This window comes from Acartia tonsa, chromosome 2 (assembly GCF_053477335.1).
Source record: "Acartia tonsa isolate MP-2025a chromosome 2, ASM5347733v1, whole genome shotgun sequence".
Classification (NCBI taxonomy): Eukaryota; Metazoa; Arthropoda; class Copepoda; order Calanoida; family Acartiidae; genus Acartia; species Acartia tonsa.
In genome coordinates this window covers 12,609,135-12,629,011 of record NC_137261.1, presented here as the reverse complement: position 1 = coordinate 12,629,011, position 19,877 = coordinate 12,609,135, and the positions used below count along the sequence as shown (strand labels likewise).

At 32.5% G+C, this 19,877-nt stretch overlaps 2 protein-coding genes across 2 annotated transcripts in view; both read left to right on the top strand.

Annotated features, from left to right (window-relative positions):
* The window catches only part of LOC145312399 (trehalose transporter 1-like protein), a 186,188-nt gene that overhangs the window by 13,589 nt on the left and 152,722 nt on the right, over positions 1-19,877 (top strand). The window contains exons 7-11 of the mRNA XM_080151636.1: positions 454-545; positions 1,007-1,065; positions 1,962-2,066; positions 3,061-3,134; positions 3,366-3,487. Coding sequence (XP_080007762.1) covers positions 454-545; positions 1,007-1,065; positions 1,962-2,066; positions 3,061-3,134; positions 3,366-3,487 — 452 coding nt within the window. The remainder of the gene's footprint in view (positions 1-453; positions 546-1,006; positions 1,066-1,961; positions 2,067-3,060; positions 3,135-3,365; positions 3,488-19,877) is intronic.
* Positions 3,689-7,528, top strand: LOC145304609 (arabinose-proton symporter-like). Its single transcript, XM_080146531.1, has 4 exons — positions 3,689-3,791; positions 4,111-4,252; positions 5,031-5,184; positions 5,549-7,528. Exons 1-4 carry the CDS (start codon positions 3,705-3,707, stop codon positions 5,751-5,753), a joined length of 588 nt encoding a protein of 195 aa, XP_080002657.1. The 5' UTR covers positions 3,689-3,704; the 3' UTR covers positions 5,754-7,528.

The following is a 19,877-nucleotide window of genomic DNA, read 5'->3' as shown; positions in this document are numbered from 1 at the left end:
AATGATTTCTAACATAAGATATTTAAAGTGCCTCTAGAGGCCTCTAGGGGGCGTAGCCGCTAGTAATAGATATAATGCGTTAAAATACAAATAAAAAATTAAATATATATCTAGAATCTAGATGTAGCATAATTTAAGACATCTAAAAGTTCAATATAAAAAAAATTTAGAAATTTTTGAAGTTACAGATTTACAGATAAAGAAAAAAAATGATATATCAATAATATATATATATTTATTGGATCGTATTATAGACAGCTTTACGAGGATATTAAAATGAAAATTTATAAAATTAAAAACATTTTTTTTTAATCCCGAGTGGCCGGAGACCCTGGTTAACAAAACTGGTATTAATTCTACTATTTTTTTATTTTAATATTTGTAGAAAATTGTCTGTAATACGCTATACATAATGATATCTTTTAGTTTTATTCAAACTATATTCCTTTTTAGATGTTATTGGTTGGCTCCATTATAAATGGTACATCATGTGGCCTTCTTAGGCCACCACTCATACTTCTCATAATCGAAATCAGCCTCATTAGGTAAAATTTTAGTTTATTTTTAAAAAAATGTCGTCTTACTTAGATTAATCTGTCTTTATATAAGTAAACCAATACCTTTTTTCATATTGTTTAAACGATTGACAATAGGTTTCTGGCCTTTAAGATTATTTACGAATGAGATCAAGTTATGGCACCAAAAATCAGTGATTTAAGGCATTTTTTATTTTAATTGGTTCATAGGGCTATATGAATAAAATAAGGAAAGGTCTTGTAAAAAAGGTGAAAATGTATAACGAGTTGAAATTAGAAATAAATTTTGCATTTTATAGAATTTGATTTTTGCGCTTTGAACTTAACAAAACATTTGATGGTATTTCGTCAATACACGTTGACATTAACTTTCTCAATTATATGTCATAAACCTAGTTTATTCGCCAATATTTAAAATCACTGCTGAAAGATGCTTAAAATTACTTGCATAATAAAGTTTAATGAATTAGGCTACGTGGTGCAATGGGAAGTGTGGAACTTTTTGTGGAATTCTTTGGCTATTTAGCAGGTTATATTTTTTGGTGAAGTTTATCTATAACCTATGTTTGTGGATTCGATATATTATTACTTGGATGTTGAATTAGATTTTCATGAACTTCCCCATCCCCTCCCCACATACTAGATTAACAAACTAACCAATGAAGGAGGTCCATATCCACGTATATCCTACATCCATTAATTTGAAGGTCCTTAAACACTAAAATATTATTAGTACATAATTGCATACTTCACTAATGAAAAAAATTAAGTAAGCGTTTGCTTAAAAAAAAAATTAAGTTTAATTTATTCTGTACGCTATGTCTATGTCCGATTTACTTCTCCTTTCTCATTCAATAAATCAAATATATTAAATGTGAAGTTTTTAACTAATTAGGATCGGTCCGTCCGTATGTCCGTAACGTTTATACATTTTTATAAATGTCCTGTCGATTACAAACCTTGCATGATGATTCCTTAGTTAGGTACGCTATAGGAGCGTTGCAACTCCATAATGGTTACAATAAAGTCCCTACGTCCGTTTAAAACAGGCTATTTTTAAAAATACTTTTTTGACAACAACCCTTCTTTATGATATAATTATCCTATACATCTGACAATTATGTACAATATCAAAAGCGAGGCATCTCTATAATCAAGTCCAAAGTGAAAGTATATCCTTTTACAATATTCTATTTTGCAACAAATTTAAACATAGAGGGGCTCCTATTGTAATAGCTTTGCATTTTTTATGCAGTGAGGGAGGGGACATTGTCCAAATGTTTCACCTTCTTATCGTAATCTACAGAAGATATATTTTTGTGTATCATCATTGGGGATGTGTATCAATTTATCTGCCATCCCTTTAGATCTCAATATTTGTTGCCTAGTGATAAAAGTCTTTTTTAATTTAATCTAAATATCCAGGTCTGATGATTGGAAGTTTGGTGAATATTCATATAATGCCTTGGATAACTGTTGGACCTTGTGTGGTTTTCTTATTGTTCTCGTGGTATGTCATTGAGTCTCCAGGTAGTTATTTCATTTTGTGAAATAGACAGCTTGACCAAGGCTCGGCAGCTGCGCGTCAGCCGCCTGCAAGCCTCAGAGAAATAAACCTTTAACTATAATAACTTTAGCTAAAAGTCTAAACCTGTCTTTCTTGGATGTTGCACTAGATTTTCATGTACAACGATAAATTGATACTCGCAGCTGGCTGAAATAACAATACTCCACATCCACCCCTTACCTTACACTGCACTGAATGAACGAACTTAAAAGTAAATGAAATATATATATGGACCATATTAGCAAGCTAGATTGTCCACAAATTTTCTTCTGTCAATATATCCATGTATATCCTATATCCATTCTAAAAGACAAACATGGATGACGACATCCATAAGTAGCACTGAACACAAAAATATCTAGGAGGGACAAACGTACAAATGAGTTCTAAACCAGATGTTCAGTTGTCAGAAAATCAGAGTTTTTGCGAGTTTTCTTTCAAATCGCAAAATCTTTTTAAAAATAGGTGTCTTTTAAAGATTACCGACAAACCGACAATACGGACTGAGTAAAATATATACTGGTTGCTCATTGGTACTTGTAATTATCCCTAAAAATTGTAGCTGACTATCTTAATTAGCAGCTTCAAAAAGCACAGTTTCCAATAGAATTACTGACGGTAGGACAGACAAAGTAAATTATTGAGTAGCTTTGCATCAAATAAATTTAATTTGCAGACAAATCTTGCTAAGGACATATAATTTGTATAGTTAAAGTAAAAAAAAATCGCATCGTATTGTAGACAGCTTTTCGCAGATATGAAAATGAATTAATTATAAAATATGATTTTTATTATAATACCCTTGGACGATTTTTATTTTCATATTCTTGGAAAATTGTCTGTAATAAGATGCTATATATATGATTTTTCAATGTGGCCGAGAACCGCTTCTAAACCAACCAATCGGTTCCTATGCCATACAGGAAACAAAATAATACAATTTTTATTTTTTTTTAGTTTGGTTAGTTCGTCGTGGGTGTGCTGATGAGGCCAGGAAGAATATCAGCTGGCTCCGGGGACCAGATTATCAGGTAAATATATTTAGATATTTGTTTTTTGTTTAGTTTTTATTAATATTTTGGTGATATCAGAGGCTAATATAATTGCTATGTATTTAACGTTTGTATTTCTCCTACAAAGGAACAGTATTTTTTTCATTTCAAAAGGGCATCAGTTTTCATTAAAAGGGCATTCATTCTTGTTATACTAAATGTCATCTCCTAATATAGCCGACCAAAATGAATATATATTTGTATGATCAGGTGGAGCCAGAAATCAAGGAGATAGAGAGCCTGATAACCTCTGTGATGAACAACAATAACTCTGTTACATTCACTGACAGAAAGTTCATGTTTCCACTCATCCTTGTCAGCTTTATCTTCAGGAAATTATACAAAATTTAATCTAATAATCGGTATATTATTACATGGATGTCACATGGATTTTCATGTAATCTAATAAAGTTATACTTGCAGGTGACTAAATTAATGATACCTGCTATCCACACCCTTTACCATATCCCCTTCCCTCCTACTGAATGAACGAACTGATCAATAAATAATGATTTTGTATGAACTCACAGTGTGCATGCCTCTGTTGGTATGGATGATCTGTCCACCTATGGACCAACCATATTCAAGTATCCGGGTGTTAACCTGGATGCTAATGTACTGTCCATGCTGTTTCAGGTTAGTTTATAGATTCTCTACTTAGATAACTTCTGAAGGACAGACACGCCACACAAAATTAATTACCTGGTCTAAACCTTGCGTAATAAAGCTGACAGGTGCAAAATAAAATGTCATATAATCAACCGTTTCATTGCTCAATCTTTATCTGGAAGTCAACATTGTCACCTGTTTAAAAGTAGTTAGACCATTTTATACTGTCTTTATGACGCAGGATTGGGAGGAAGTTGTTCAACCCCTTTTTTCTTTCAAATTTTTTTAATAATTACCTTAAGAAAAAAGTAAATTCTATACAATTGTATTTTTTTCATTGTTTCAGGTACCATTCATAGTTGGATTTGCTATTGTTCCATTTTTGATGACAAAAATTGGCAGAAGACCTCAGTTTATAGTTGGAAGCTTTGTTCTGGCCATTGTACTCACTCTACTGGGAGTTGTAGAACAGTATAAGTTTATTCCAGGTAGTTTTATAGTAATAACAAGGATGACAACATTCATAAATAGTAAAGCACAAAAGTCATGAATGGGAAAACGGACAAGGATAGTTAGAGAGCATTTGGTGATTTGTAAAAATACTGGATATTTATTAGTATCGGAATCCTAACAAAAAAATTAGCCATTAATCTTGAATAGCAGCTGAGAAAATAACATTTCCCCCATAGTGTTACTAACTAACTGGCGGAGAGTCAGAAAAAGTGAATTATAGAGTAGCTTCTCTACTGAAAACATTGTTAGGTTTGTTTTCTTATCTGTTTAGTAAACTATCTATAAGTCGGGTAGACTTTTAATAGACTAGGTTCATATTTGGTACCTTAGCCCCCACCTCTCCTCATATAATGTGAATGGGATAAGATTTTGTACTTGTCACTGTAACTACTTTAATCATAAATCTTTACATAATCAAAGACGTCCAAGGGTGGGGTTAAGAGATGTTTACTCCCCTCAAAAGTATTAGAAAATACATTAGAGATTACCCCCTCAAACCTTTGAAACCCCTCGTTGTACCCCTCTCAAAATAAAAAAATCTTGGACGTATGATATTTTCCAGGAATAAGGTATAACCAACAAGGGAAATTAACATAAAATAATATTTGGGGGGCAAATGGAGAGGTCGTCAATTTTACGATGTGTTGCCCCCCAACGACAGCTGAAAAACACATATAGGTTTCGTGATTTCTTTCCGAATTAATTTCGTTATTGGTATAAGCTGGATATTTTCTGACCTTTTATTCTGTTTAGATCATGGATTTCTTGCCTACACCCCAGTTATTCTTCACTTTGTATTTGGCCTGGTGTATAGCCTTGGCATGGGTCCAGTACCTTTCACATTGACAGGAGAATTATTCCCACAACATCTTAAATCATTTGGATGTGGGGTTACAATGGCTTGTAGGTAAATAATTTTGTTTTGGAATGTAAATTTTGAAGACAAAAATTATACAAATATACTAATTATAATTCTAAAGGGCCTATAAAGAATTTCTTTTAGTAGCGAAGCTGATCTATAGTTTAAAATATCTGTCCTTCAGTCAGTCCATTATAGACAGTAAGGGGGAAACGTGAATTTCTCGGCCCCTATTCTAGATAGACATCTTGTTTGTAAAATTTTGTGGAAAGGTTTGTATAACCACTGAGCATTATCACTAACTATGTCAGTCTTTATGTTATGCACGCTATTTCCTTTCATTTGTTCTGTTGTGCTTATTTGTACATTCAAGAGCTTTCCATCTTATTAATGGTGTCATCCTTGTCTTCAGGTTTATCAGTCAGTTCTTTATCCTGAAAATCTTTATGGTGGTTAAAGACTCGTGGGGCCTGGGTTCTGTGTACTGGATGCACGCACTAGTCGCCCTGGTAGCCTCGGTTGTAGCTTTCTTCATGCTCCCAGAGACCAAGAACAAGACATATACAGAGCTCAGTAACATTTACTCCAAAAAAGAAAAGCCTATTGTAGCACTTTAAAGCTATACAAATAAATTTGATTTCTAAGAGTGCTTAATACTTGATTTAACAGTAGGCTTTCTGCTTAGGTAGTTTATTTTATGAAGTTGAAATAAAACGTAGATTTTAATAATGTTGAAAGTTTGGCTAAACAGCCGCGCGTCAGCAGCAACTAAGCCTCACATTTAAACCAATTTGGAAGCTTAGAATTATATTTGAAATTAGCGTTTGCCAAATTTGGGTCCAATTAAGACTTCCAGATCACTTTTAAAATTGTAAAATGACGATTTACCTGAGGCTTACAGGCAGCTTACGCGCTGTTTAAACATGTTGAAAGTTAATTAGATTAGCTTGAAGCAGTAGTCAGTAAGTATAAAAGCCTATCTGTGAAATCAAGTTTTAAAAACTTTAGAATTCTAAAAGAAAATTTACACAGTATTATAAATCATTCATATATATAACTTTGAATTATATTTTAAGGATAAATTTACTAAAATGTTGAATTAAATGAAACAAAGTAAAATGTTCAATGAATAGTAAGTATCTGTTAGTTACTTCTCCGTAATCTATAATACAAAGTAGAACGTTGTCTGTCTGTCTGTCTGTCTGAAGCTTAAGATCTCAGTGACCACTGAACCGATTGGGCTCTACTTTTCAGAAATTATTCCTACTGGTCCTGTGATGGTTTTAAGCTATTTTCTTGGGGGGGTGGGACACCCCAAACAATGAAAAATCCCCCCTCCCAAAAAATATTTTTAAAACTAAAATTATAGTATTTCAAGTAGCGAATTAGCAGGCCTCGGCAACTCCTTTTAAGCCTTAAATTAATTGTAAAATTTTAAATTGTAAAAAGTTGATTTTCCTCATGCTTACGGACGGCTGAAGCGCAAATGCCGAGCCCTACTAATTAGGATATTACTGACAATCAAACAAGGAGGACGATTTGCATCAAAATTTAAAAAAGAAAATGGATCAATCCAGGTTTCTACCCAAATCTCAAATATTTTGGCATCATACAAGACAGACCTGTCAAACATCAAGAACTCTAATAAGACATAGCAATCAGATCTTGATATTTGTCGGGTCTGTTTTTTTTTATGCCAAATGGCTAAAGTTGAGTCAATAGTAAGGTATTGACCCTATCAGAAACATCATAGGGCATATCTCCAAGATTTTATTACTTAAGACAGTTAAAATTTGGAGAGATTGGTATTTTTAACACCCTTTATTTTAGCCGATCATTATACTTAACATATCCGATGTATAAAATGTTTTAAAGGAATTTTTATTTCATGTGATATAATCTAATTATTAGTATTAAATTGCCAGGTTCATTAGCCACATTTTTTGCAAGATGTTTTTTACAGTATGTCCTCGATACCGATTCATATCCGCTGGATTAGAACCGGATCCAAGCTAGACTGAAAAATCATGTTCCGTATCCTATTGTAGACAACTTCCCACAAATGATAAAATAAAATTCATATCGACCCCTCGGGGCGACCAAAACTGGTTTTAATCTGATAATATTTAATTTGAATAACAGCGGAAAGCTGTCTATAATACGATACGATAATTAACTATTATAAGTTTGTCTCCAATACTTCCTTACCCTTATCTAAGGTTAAGACCTCAAATATTGGGACATTTATTTTTTTGAACTTATTCTGAGAATTTAATCAAAATGTGATTTCATTAAGGCATAAATCATAAAAAAAAACATTATTCTCATTATCATTAGCATTAATTTTTTATATTATATTTTGTTTATTTAGATAAAATATACTTTAAAAAGATTTTTTTTTATTTATACTGTTTTGGTCAGGACTCGAACCGGACATATTCAAGATTTTCCCATCAATGAAAAATAAAGTTGATTCAGTTGTTAGCGAGTTTTCACGGAAAGACCGAGAACCTTATTACTGTTTATAATACTAGCGGCTTCGCCCCTAGCCTCTAGGGGCTTCGCCCTATATAGTTTTGGGAAGTCAACCCTCCTTAATAGAAATATTCAAAAAATTATTCTTTGTTTAATTACTCTGTGGTAAAATTAAACCCAGGTTGTGCGTTTTATGCACAAAAATTTTAATTTGTACAAATTAAACCCAGGTTGTTTGCCGTATACACAAAAATTTCAATTCGTAAAAATTAGACCTAGGTTGTTCGCATACACAAAAATTAAAATAAAAAAAAGATATTTTAATTTTTTTTCTAGGGGGGGGGATTCATGGGGGCTTCGCCCCATGTTGCAGTGGGGTTCCCCCAACCCAATTACTGGTTTTTGTTTTAAAAAAATAAAAAAATAAAAATTTTGGAAGTGGGGATTTTTTTTATTTTTGGGGGGGTTGGGGTGTCCCACCCCTCAAGAAAATAGCTTAAAACCACCAGAGGACCAGTAGGTATATTGCCAGAAGGGTAGAGCCCAATTTGATCAGCAGTTACTGAGATTTTACAAAAAATGTAAAAAAAAAAATTTGGGGGGTTGGATTTTTTTTATTTTTGGGGGGGTTGGGGGTGTCCCACCCCCCAAGAAAATAGCCTAAAACCACCACAGGACCAGTAGGTATATTCCCTGAAGAGTAGAATCCGATCGGTTCAGTGGTTACCAAGATCTTAAGGGACAGACAGACAGACGGACAGACAGACGGTCAGACGGACAGACGGACAGACATCAAGCTACTTTGTATTATAGATTTGCGGCTCACTAGAATCACTAGAAAAATAGCTAAAAACCATCCCAAGACTAAGATCTGAAAATAAAAACACCTAAAACCATCACAGAACCTATGTCAAGAACCTAAAATAAAGAACCCAATCGGTTCAGTAGTTATTGAGATCTTAAGCTTCAAAAAACGCCTTCTTTTATAGGAGACTGATTTTATATCAGAAAGTAGACGTTATCTGTCAATACAATATATATATACTGGCGGCTTCGCCCCTAGCCTCTAGGGGCTTTGCCCCAAGAGATGGTAAAAAAAGTGTGGAAATCTTCTACAAAAGTTACAAAAAAAAAAAATGGAGGGGATTTTTTTTGTTTTTTGGGGAGTTGGGGGTGTCCCACCCCCCAAGAAAATAGCTTAAAACCACCACAGGACCAATAGGTATAAACCCTGAAGAGTAGAATCCAATCGGTTCAGTGGTTACCGAGATCTTAAGCTTCAGACGGACGGACAGACAGACGGACAGACGGACGGACAGACGGACGGACGGACGGACAGACATCAAGCTACTTCGTATTATAGATATATTGATTAATTGTCTTTGAGCCAAATTATAAATAAAAGATATCTCTCTCTACCTTTTATATTCTTATCATTCCAGCTCAATAATAAAGTAATAATTTTGTCTCTTATAAAAGGTGTTCAATCAAAACTTCTAGACTTTATAATGATTAGCTGAACGTATGGACCACTTTTCTGCGCTACTTCTATATTTTAGTCTGTTGGGTGGTTCTTACCTTTAGGAGGACAGAAAAAAAGTTGCATAGTCCCTGGATGTCCAGATATCTAGCTATCCATAAAGGTAGGAACCGAAAACTAAAAAAACTTTAGTATTATTATTTGTGTTAAGAAAATTCATGAACGATTCCTCACAATTTAAAAAAAAAATTTATATTAATCAGTTAGGCTTCGGGCTGTTTAAAAAAACAAGAATATACCTAACAACAGGAAAAATGGAAAGAAAATGTTGAAGGAAATAAACTATTTGAATTGTGATCAATTTTGATTTTGATTGTTTTGCTGTTTACAATTACTTGACTGGGCTGTGGGAACATACTTCTAATTGTATCTCGTATCTCTAGAATATCACTGCCCTCAAGGGACTAAAGAATAGCTGCGGGGCCATGCGAGTTATACAAGACAATATTTTAGATTATCCATATATGACACATATAGTAAGTTTTTATGGCTTATTGAGATGGAATTTTAACAATGAAAATTATAGAATAATTTTGTGAAGGGCACCTGCAGTCCGCAGCCCATCACCCCCTTTAAATTTGTTTTAGCTAAATCTGCGGAGTAGTAAAGTTATGTGTGTGTGTGTGTATGTGTGTATGCATAGTTTTATAAACAAGTTGTCTCACTTGTTGGTTTTAAAACTTTTGGGACCTTTGATAAATCTTGATAGAGTTGTACACACTAGTAGTATTAACATTTCTGCTAATTACTCTCAATTAAGGGATAAGACAATAGATTGATTACATCCCCATTTAGGAAAAAACCTATTAATCTGTACCCAGGTTGATCATCTTTACATCTATCCTCCAAATATTACTTTAGATTTTTGTTTGTTATACCTTATACCTGGATCGTTCTAGACATGAAAAAGCTATATATGAAAATTATTGCTTGACTAATTTGTTTGCAATTAACTAATGAAATTCAATAAAAGTACCCAAAGTTTTAAGCTTGCTTATCAAATCTAATGTCCCCATCCTCCCTGATGAATCTAAACTACAGAAGCGTAATTTTCTTTATCCAGATTTGGGTTTTCCAGTGTCTTATCCATTAAAAATCCAGGGTTTAGTCTATAAATGCTTTGTCCATTGCTGCTGGGCCACACATACACACACTGACAACCAGGGATCTAAAGAGAAAAATTTATGTACATCCCCAATGATGATAGACAAAAATAGCCCTTCATGGGTTACAATTAGTTGTTGAAACTTGGACAATCAACTTAATGAACCAACCAATCGAAATTCAATAAAGTACCCAAAGTGGAAAACGATATGATAAAACTTTGGGGACTAGTGTAATAAACAGTTTAATGTCTTCTACCTCCCTGCTGACAAACAACATTACACCAGGAATAAGGTGTACACAATAACCAAAATAAATCTAAAATAATATTTGGGGACTGAGCAGATAGAAAAATAGTCATTACTACGATCGAAGCGTTTCTCCAAAAATCAGGAAACCTTTATGAATATTTTTTTAAAACTAATTCAGTTGTTGTCCTTATAGCCATGTCGTCCTATCAAGGGATAAAATATTAATTTTATTGTCTGAGTCACACTGATAAGTAAAGCCTGATATTGGATGTAGGTAGAATATACGTGGATATTCTGACAGAGAGAAATTTGTCGTCAATTTAGCATGCTAATATAGTACTCATTATTTGGTCAATTCGTTCAGCCAGTAGGAGGGTATGGGGTAAATAGGGAAATCGTTATTTTAGCCTGCTGCGTGTTTCACTTTATTAGAGAACATGAAAATCTGGTATAAGATACAAGTATTAATACAACCATTAGATTGAATTACTATACATGAAGGGTTCCACTAATTTCTTAGTCTGATCTTAATTAGAAACATGATTTCATTAACGTTTTGCCTTATTAAAAGCACAGTTTATCTCCATAGGTTAGATCTTGTAATTGATTTTTCACTTCAGAATATTCAAATCTTTGCATAAAAGTTCCTTTAATAGATAAAAATTCCATTTAAGTCATTTTAGAATAAATTCATATAAAAATTCTAGTAAACACTAAATGCATTTTACAAGTGTTAATTTTAGTTTTTTAGGACTTTGCTTGTTTTAAGTTTTATTTTTAATGACAAATTTAGGGACCTCATCTGTTTTAAGAAAAAACCAAAAAATTCCCCTAAAAATTAATCAATCAAGCTGATAATGAAATAATTCAGTAAAGTTATTAGAGCATTAAGTATTATTGACCACAAAGGATGTTTTAACAAAATCACTAAACTAAATTGTCTCTTGAATATCTGTTAAAGAATCATCCAATTTAATCGAAACTTGCTTTTACAAATTATATCAAACATCTAAAGTGTCAGATCAACAAAAGATCTATTAAACTTAAATTAAAGTAAAAAGATCTGTGTGAGTACTGAAGTATCTCGCTAACCACTGAACCGATATGGTTCTTCTGTAGCTTTTCTTAAGTCCTAGGGAGGTTTATAACTATGTTGGAGGAGAGTACCACCACCCTTCTAAAAGAAAGGGCCCAAAAATAAATGTAAGTATACCTAAATAAGTAATTAAGTTGTATCGGGTTAGGATATTTGAAATGTAAATTTTTGCTGTTTTGGATATTAACAATCTCGTTAATACACTATGATTGATTAACTTATTGAGATGGAATTTTAACAATGAAAATTAAAGAATAATTTTGAGAAGGGCACCTGCAGTCCAGAGCCCATCACCCCCTTTACATTTTTTGTGTGCAAAATCTGCGGAGTAGTTAAGTTACAATTAGGGCATGTATAGTTTTTTCTTTATGACCTTCATTTACTCCATTTATTAATATACATATAAATGAAAATGATTTTCAGTTATATATTATTGCTATATATGAAAGGTATAAGACAATGGCCCATTAATTCATGTTTATTCCTAATTATGAAGTACCCCTTCTGTCAAATAATGTATTTGTGGAAAAATTGGTGCATACAACCAATTAATTTTTTTTGTAAATAATCAATAAACCGTTTGAGACTAGCATAATTTCCAGTCCAATGTCCCCTCCATCCGTGAAAAACCTATTTACAGTGCAATGGGAAAATAAAATAAGCTACTCATCATATTATTTGATGAAGGGCACGTGCTAATCTTTTTAAAGCGAACCTTTTTTATATTCAGTGTTGGTTCGTCCGTATGTTATTGTAAACTCTTTTTGTTGATTAGGCATGTTAATTGTCCTATCGATTTCTAACTTGATTATTTCTGTAACATTTTAAATAGCGGGACATCTCTGTAATTTTACCAAAATGTCCGTACCTCCATTTAATACATTTTTATTTTGTCCTTTCTTACTAAATTTTGGAAAAATGACGGTTAGGCACTGTTAATCCTTATGATCAATTCATAAAATTTTTGCCCGTATAAAGCATCACAAATTATTGTTCTAGATTATAATTAAATTTATAATTTAATTTTGAGACAACTTTCAATTTATTAAGTCTACAAAAGGAGAAATACGTTTAGTCTTCATTGCACTATTAGCATTACTCAAGTTTTAAATTAGCTGTGTCTCCAAAAATGTAGCGTAGTTCCTCTAATCAACCTTAAACTTTCTTCCTGTTTTCCATTAATTATCAGGGATTAAGAGAGTAGTAATAGTTATTTATTGCTTCGTATTATAGAAAGCTTTCCGCGGATATTAATGAAAAATGAAAAGAATAAAACCAGTTTTTGTAGCCCCGAGGATCCAAAGTCAAGGGCTAACAAGACTGGTGTTAACTATATCATTTTTTTAATATTCGTGGAAAATTGTCTCTTATATGATGCTATACATGATTTTTCAGAATCGGTTTCAATTCAGTGCAGTTGTAAGTGAATGCTAATCGGTTTGGAAGCCATACTGAAAATAAATTTGTTGCTTGCACACACAAGTGCCTGTTGATATCCCACTTATTTTTGAAATACCTGCACTGTACGGCTTAACTTATACTGCACTAAATACTAAAATAGATTTAAAAACATAATTATTCTTTGTTCATTCTTTTCATATATTTAGCTTCGTTTTTATTGAATCTAATGCCTCCAAAAAGTATCCCTTAGTGTGTAAAGATAATGCACTTTTCTCCATGGGGGCGACACACGACTCAATATCCCCCAGAAAGAACCCCCCCCCCCCCCCCCCCCCCGAGGGGAGGAATATTGCCATAAGACTTAATATTTGTGGATTATCCCACTAATCATTGCTCATCATTTTACACTGTAGAGTTTGTACGGCCCAGTACAATCTTAGAAACAGCGATACGGAAATTAAAAATTTTATTTTGTCCTATTTAAAAATACCAGCGTTATATGTGTAGGATACAGCAACGCTGAATTAATTTCGTGTAAAAATCTGCCTGTTGTAGCTGAATTATTTAGGAAATTTTTAGTATAGTTTGACTGTGCTTTAGAGTAAGAAATCTATAAATTACGTCATAAATCTTTTACATTTCCGTATGAACAAACTTTTGTACCCATATAAATATATTTACATTTTTTCTTATAGATAAATAATGACAAATCGATAAATGTTGAATATATCTTTTTACATTAGGTTTGTTCGTAGTTTGCTTAATATTTCTATAAATGGTAAAAGTCCTATGGATTTATTATTACTTGGTTCTTATTTACACAAGATTATTATGTACTATAATAAAGTAAAACTTGTTGCCGGCCAAAATAACGAACCTCCTTAACTTATAGATATACGAACTTACCACTTAACGAGTTCCATGTTAGCAAGCTAAATTAACGACAAATTTCAGCCTATCATAATACCCACGTATATTCTATATCTATTGTTGTTACACTTTTAAGAATAAAACTAATTGTTGCAAGAATAAGATCAGTAGAACGATTTCAACATGTTTAAAGTAACATTTAAAGAAGTTTAATTCAAGAATCAAAACTTGATAGTTAAGAACCGACATACCTTGAATGTCAAAAATGCTTTTTGAATATAATTTCCAGTATGGCTTCGAAACCGATTAATATCCGCCTGATTAAAACCGGTTCTCAGCCATACGGAGAAACCATGTATAACATTGTATTACAAATAATTTTCCACGAATATTGAAATAATTTGTTAGTCCGGACCTTCGACCCTTCGGGTCTAACAAAAATGGTTTTAATTTTTTGATTTTTCTTATTAACATCTGCGTAAAGTTGTCTCACGCCAGGCTACAATTGAATCAAGACAAAAGCAAACTTGTCCACAATTTTTAATTAATAATCTTTGCTTTTCTTGTCATGATTATGCAATAACTCCTAGAGGATGAAAATTGAACTTGAAATTTTCAAATCTAATTTTCTCAAAAAGACCCCGCTGAAATATTTTGGTTTTACCTGGAATAATCATGGTTTTATGTCTAGTTTCACCATACATAGGTCCCAGAGCTCGGCACTTTGTCTTGATTCAATTGTAGCCTGGCGTGGTCTACCATACGATGCTATCATTAACTAATCTTCTAATAAGTTTATTTTACACTTTTCTTAAGTCCCACTTACAATAAGTTCTTGTCAACTTCTTAATATTTTCCTTGCTCATATTTTTTACATTTCCCTAAATTTGATACAATATCTAGTATCGTGCAATCAAATATTATCTGATAAAACAAGTAATATTATGCCCATAACCAACGTAGAAAATAAAAGTTACTGAAAATTAGAAATAAGACACTGGAGAAATTATACTGTTTGAGTCAGTTTAAATTTTGTATCCTAAAAAAGCAGTAACTGTTTATAATCAAATAGGTTACAAAAAATTATCAAAAAACCATCTGAGTTACCAAATTTGTATTGTAGCTGCGCTACTATACGAGATTACCCGTATCCCATCTTCTAAACTAAAACAATCGATTTATTATAATTTGGATGTTGCACCAGATTTTCATGTACTCTGATAAAGTGATGCTCGCAGCTGGATAAAGAAACGATACCTCCATCCAACCCCTTTACCACATCCCATTCCCTCCTACTGGACGAACGAATTGACCATCAAATAAGGTCCATATTAGCAAGCTAAATTGACGACAAATTTCCCCTGTCATTATATCCACGTATACTATATCCATTCCCGTATCCCGTCTACTAAATTAAAACACGACACGCAAATATAACACACAGAAATAAAAAGGTATACCTATAGAAACCTGAAAAAGAACTCTTTTTTAAAAGCTAAGTCTGTCTATAATTAGGGTCGATCCGTCCATCCTTAACAGATAGCTCTTTCCGTTAATTTGTACATGTTAGAATTATATCCAGTATTTACGCAATTTTAATGTTTTTTGACTTATAATTTAATGTTCTGTTTTATTTATTTATTGTTTCTTTGTAATTTCTTCTTGTTTTAGAGCTTCGCCTTTATGGATGTTGTCTTTCTTTTGTTTTATTTGTAAATAAAAATTGCCTCAAATTTTTTGAGAAAATAATTGTTTTCACTTTTTTTTCACCAGATGCGTGCTTTTTATTAATATAAAATTTTACTATTCTAAGTGACTCAAACACTATAAATTATAATTTCTTCAATGTCTGATTTCTAATTTCTTTTGCCAAGCCACTGGATCCTGCGGGAACCAAAGAAAAACTTAAAATATATTATTCTACATCCCTTAATTCCCCCAGTATATAAATGTATATCCGCACACACACGTACGTAAAGTAAAGAGCTATCTATATGATTGCTACTACTATCGAGGTTTATAACACACATATTTTTATAGAACAACAAATTTTTTAACATTGTATAAAGTAGTAAGTTTTTTTGTCTGTAGCGTTATATATCGATAAATACTGAACCGATTGAGTTCTCCATTTTAGGGAAGTTTAACAAAAGTCTTGTGGTGGTTTTAGGTTATTTTATTTTTAGATTTAATTCTTGGGATGGTATTAGGCTTTCCCTACCCCTTCAAATACATCTCTAGATTCTAGGGGCGCAGCCACCGCTATATCATAAAAGTTCCTAAAGGTCTTATGGATGGACGCATTTGACAGGCGAATCATCACATAAAAATACAAATGCCTATTTCAACTCTGCAGATATTAGATTACATTTCCTACGTAGATTTGCAGACAGACGGACAAAGTGAGTTATAAAAAATACTATTTTTGGAAGCACAATTGGATAAGACACACATCCTAATACTTACTTACTATTAGCTATATTTAAGCATTATTGCAAGAACATATTATTTTATGTATATTTTATCCTTAGAAACCCTTAATACGGTGTGAGTCAGACAATAAATTTCAAGACAACCCGCCCCTTGAGGGATATATATCAGGGAGGTAGGGGACATTGGACTGTTAATTACACTGGTACCCAAAGTTTTATAACCACTATATATTATTTGTTGACTCAAAAACTTTCGGTAGTTTGGAACAAATAGTGTCTAAACGTTTTAACCTTCGGCACCTCGGGGCTAAAAAAACTAGTTTTAATCTCATAATTGTACATTCTATATCCGCGGAAAGCCGTTTATAATACGATGCGAGAAATAACTATTCTCGTATTCGAATCCGGTGGATAGGAACCGGTTCTCATCCATACGAAATAACTAAGTCTAGCATCGTATTATATCCAGCTTTCTACGAATATAAAAATGTACAATCATAAGATTAAAACCAGTTTTTAACCCGTGCCTTCGGCACCTCGGGGCTAAAAAACTGGTTTTAATCTTATAATTGTACATTCTATATCCGCGGAAAGCCGTTTTTAATACGACGAAAGAAATAACTATTATTTCTCAGTAAGGGAGTGGATTTTAGACTGTATATTATACTGGTACCCAAAGTTTTATTAGCACAAACACTATGGAGATTGGTATAAATAAGTTGGCAAAAACCTAGAAGTAGAAAATTTTCTACAAATAATCATCATCTACAAAAGGGTTATTTCTGTTAATTATAATTGTAAGTTATACTCACTTATAGGTCATATCGTTGAACTAGTAGGAGAGGAGGGGATGGGTTAAAAGGGATTTTAGTCAGCTGGAAGTATCATTTCATTAGGGTATATGAAAATCTGGTGCAACATCTAAGTCAATATATCGATTGATGTAATAACATAAAATGTCCAAAAATCATAAATATGTAATGAGATCCAATAAATATATTCATGAATAAAAAGCTTCTACACCCACTTGATGATTTTACCAATGGATATAATATACGTGGATATATTGACATTGAAATTTGTTGTCAATTTAGGTTTTAACATGGACCCCATTTATTGGTCAGTTCGTTTATTCAGTAAGAGGGAAGAGTATGGGGTAAAGTGGGTGGATGGGGTTAATATAGACAGCTGAAGGTATCACTTTATTAGAGTACATGAAAATCTGGTGCAACATCCAAGTATTATATATCGATTATTTTACAATAAAAAAGTATCCCCTATAATTTATTAGCAAAGCTTCTCTATTAGTTTTTGGACGTTCAAAAGGCTTTGCTCTTGTTTTCAATACTGTATTGTAATACACTAGCGGTTACGCCCCTATTGGCATCTAGATGGCCGCAAAAGGTTTTCTTTTCATTTTATGTTAAGATCAACTGTTAACCAGAAAATATATATACGGCCGCAGCACTAGTTATATATTTATTTTCGCGAATTTGAAACCCCTCATTTTACCCCTCTCAAAATAAAAAAGCTTTAACCTACGTTCCATAAACAAATTACCTTAAAAAAGGACTATTAGTTAAAGAGAAGCTTAGTTGTTCATAAAAATACAGTTTGCATGACTAAATTTATTAAACAATTATTTTATCAATTCATATTTTGTCAATGCTCGTTAGCCACGCGTCAGCCTCAACTATGCCTCATATTAAAACCCCGTTTGAATGTCTTAATTTATTTTTTTGAAAAGAGGAATTTCCAGCTGATTTTCAAAATTGTAAACGGTTAATTTCCCTGATGCTTACATGCGGCTGACGCGCGGCTGGCGCGCGGCTGCCGCACCTTGCACTCTGTTAACAAGCAAATTTATCAGTGTCGAATACATGACATTAGAAAAATAACAAAATAGACTATTGCTGATAGATTGTAGACATTATGTAATAATACTTATTTAGCTAAATATTTTAGCAAATATTAGACAGTAAAAACACACTGTATATTATATATGTATCTCCAAATAAGTTTACCTATCAAACACGAAAGGTTTAACTTATTAGTATAAGTGTATCAACAAATATGCTTTAGTCGAGTAATTTAATGTAATTACACATTAAATTTATCATGTTCATTAATGCGTAAATTGCAAGGCCTCACAGATAGATATAAGATAAACAGATAAATTCTTATATAAATGTTTGGCTGTCTGTACTAAAAGATCTTTGTCCTGATATGGTTGTAAATTAAACGTTTAGGGTTTAATTATCATAGGGCTGGGTACCTCCTTCCTCCCAAGAAAAAAGTACCCTGGACGAGATAATCAAATTATTTCTTTAGATTTTATTACAGAACATAAAATTAAATCTAAAGGGTCGACCTCTCAACTTTATCAAGTCCTTCAGTTACCTTATGGACGTATCGGTAGCCTGTCTAAATGACCTATATATTGTTAAAAATTTTACATTAAAATAGCCTAAATCCATAAAGGGCTTTAAAGTCAGATAAAATTAGATCAACCTATTAGCTGATTTCTTTTTCAAGTTTTCAGCCATACGGAAAAATCATGTATACCATCGAATTAAAGGTTATTTTCGACCAATATTAGAATAAGATAATATAATAAGTATTAAGTTTTTTTTAAAAACCAAGCCTTCGGCCCCTCTGGGCTAGCAAAATTGGTTTAAATCTTATAATAAGAGGATAACAAAATTGGTTTTAGACTTATAATTAATACTATAGGTCATTTTACTATCCCAAGAAAGCTGTCTATAATACGATGCGATAAGTAACTATCTTAGGGCAGTACGAAATCCAAGTGTAATATTCATTTTTCATATCCAATATTCTAATTTCTAACTTTGTTGCATAACTGCTTTCAAAATATATTAATAACGCTCAGATGAACTATTTTGCACATAATTGAGAACAATTAATATGCCATGTTCATCATATATAGTGCAACTACTCTATAATAGCGACATTTAAAAGTAGTGCAAGGATAAATTGATGTTTATATCAAATGATAATAATCATTAAACCTGACTGTATATCAAAATTCTTGGTTAAATTGATTGGGCACTACAATTTTGAACAAACTAATCAAAATTTAATAAAAGTTCCTAAAATATTTGAGCTAACAAAAGATAACGAACGTTTGTAACAATTTGGGTAACAGAGAAATTTCCAGTCCAGTGTCCCCTCCCTCCTAGTAACTATGGAACAGTTATGTCCTGTGTTAACGCAGTAAAAATATTTCAGGTAAAAATACTGACAACTCTGATAAAAGTTATTTATCGCATCGTATTATAGACAGCTTTCCGCGAAAAGGAAAACGATAAATAACTGTTATTTATTTCATGACTTTAATTTTAGTCTTCGGGGAATATTGTCATTATGGCTGAGAACCGGTTCTAATTCAGCGGATATCAATCAGTTTCGAAGCCACGCTAAAAATGATTTATTTCTAATATCTTTAAGTAGATAGTAATCTATATCATTACAGACGTACAATCATAATATACAAAAATCTTCGCTGCTTAGAATAAGGCTTTTTATCTTACTCTCAGATCCCTTCCTCA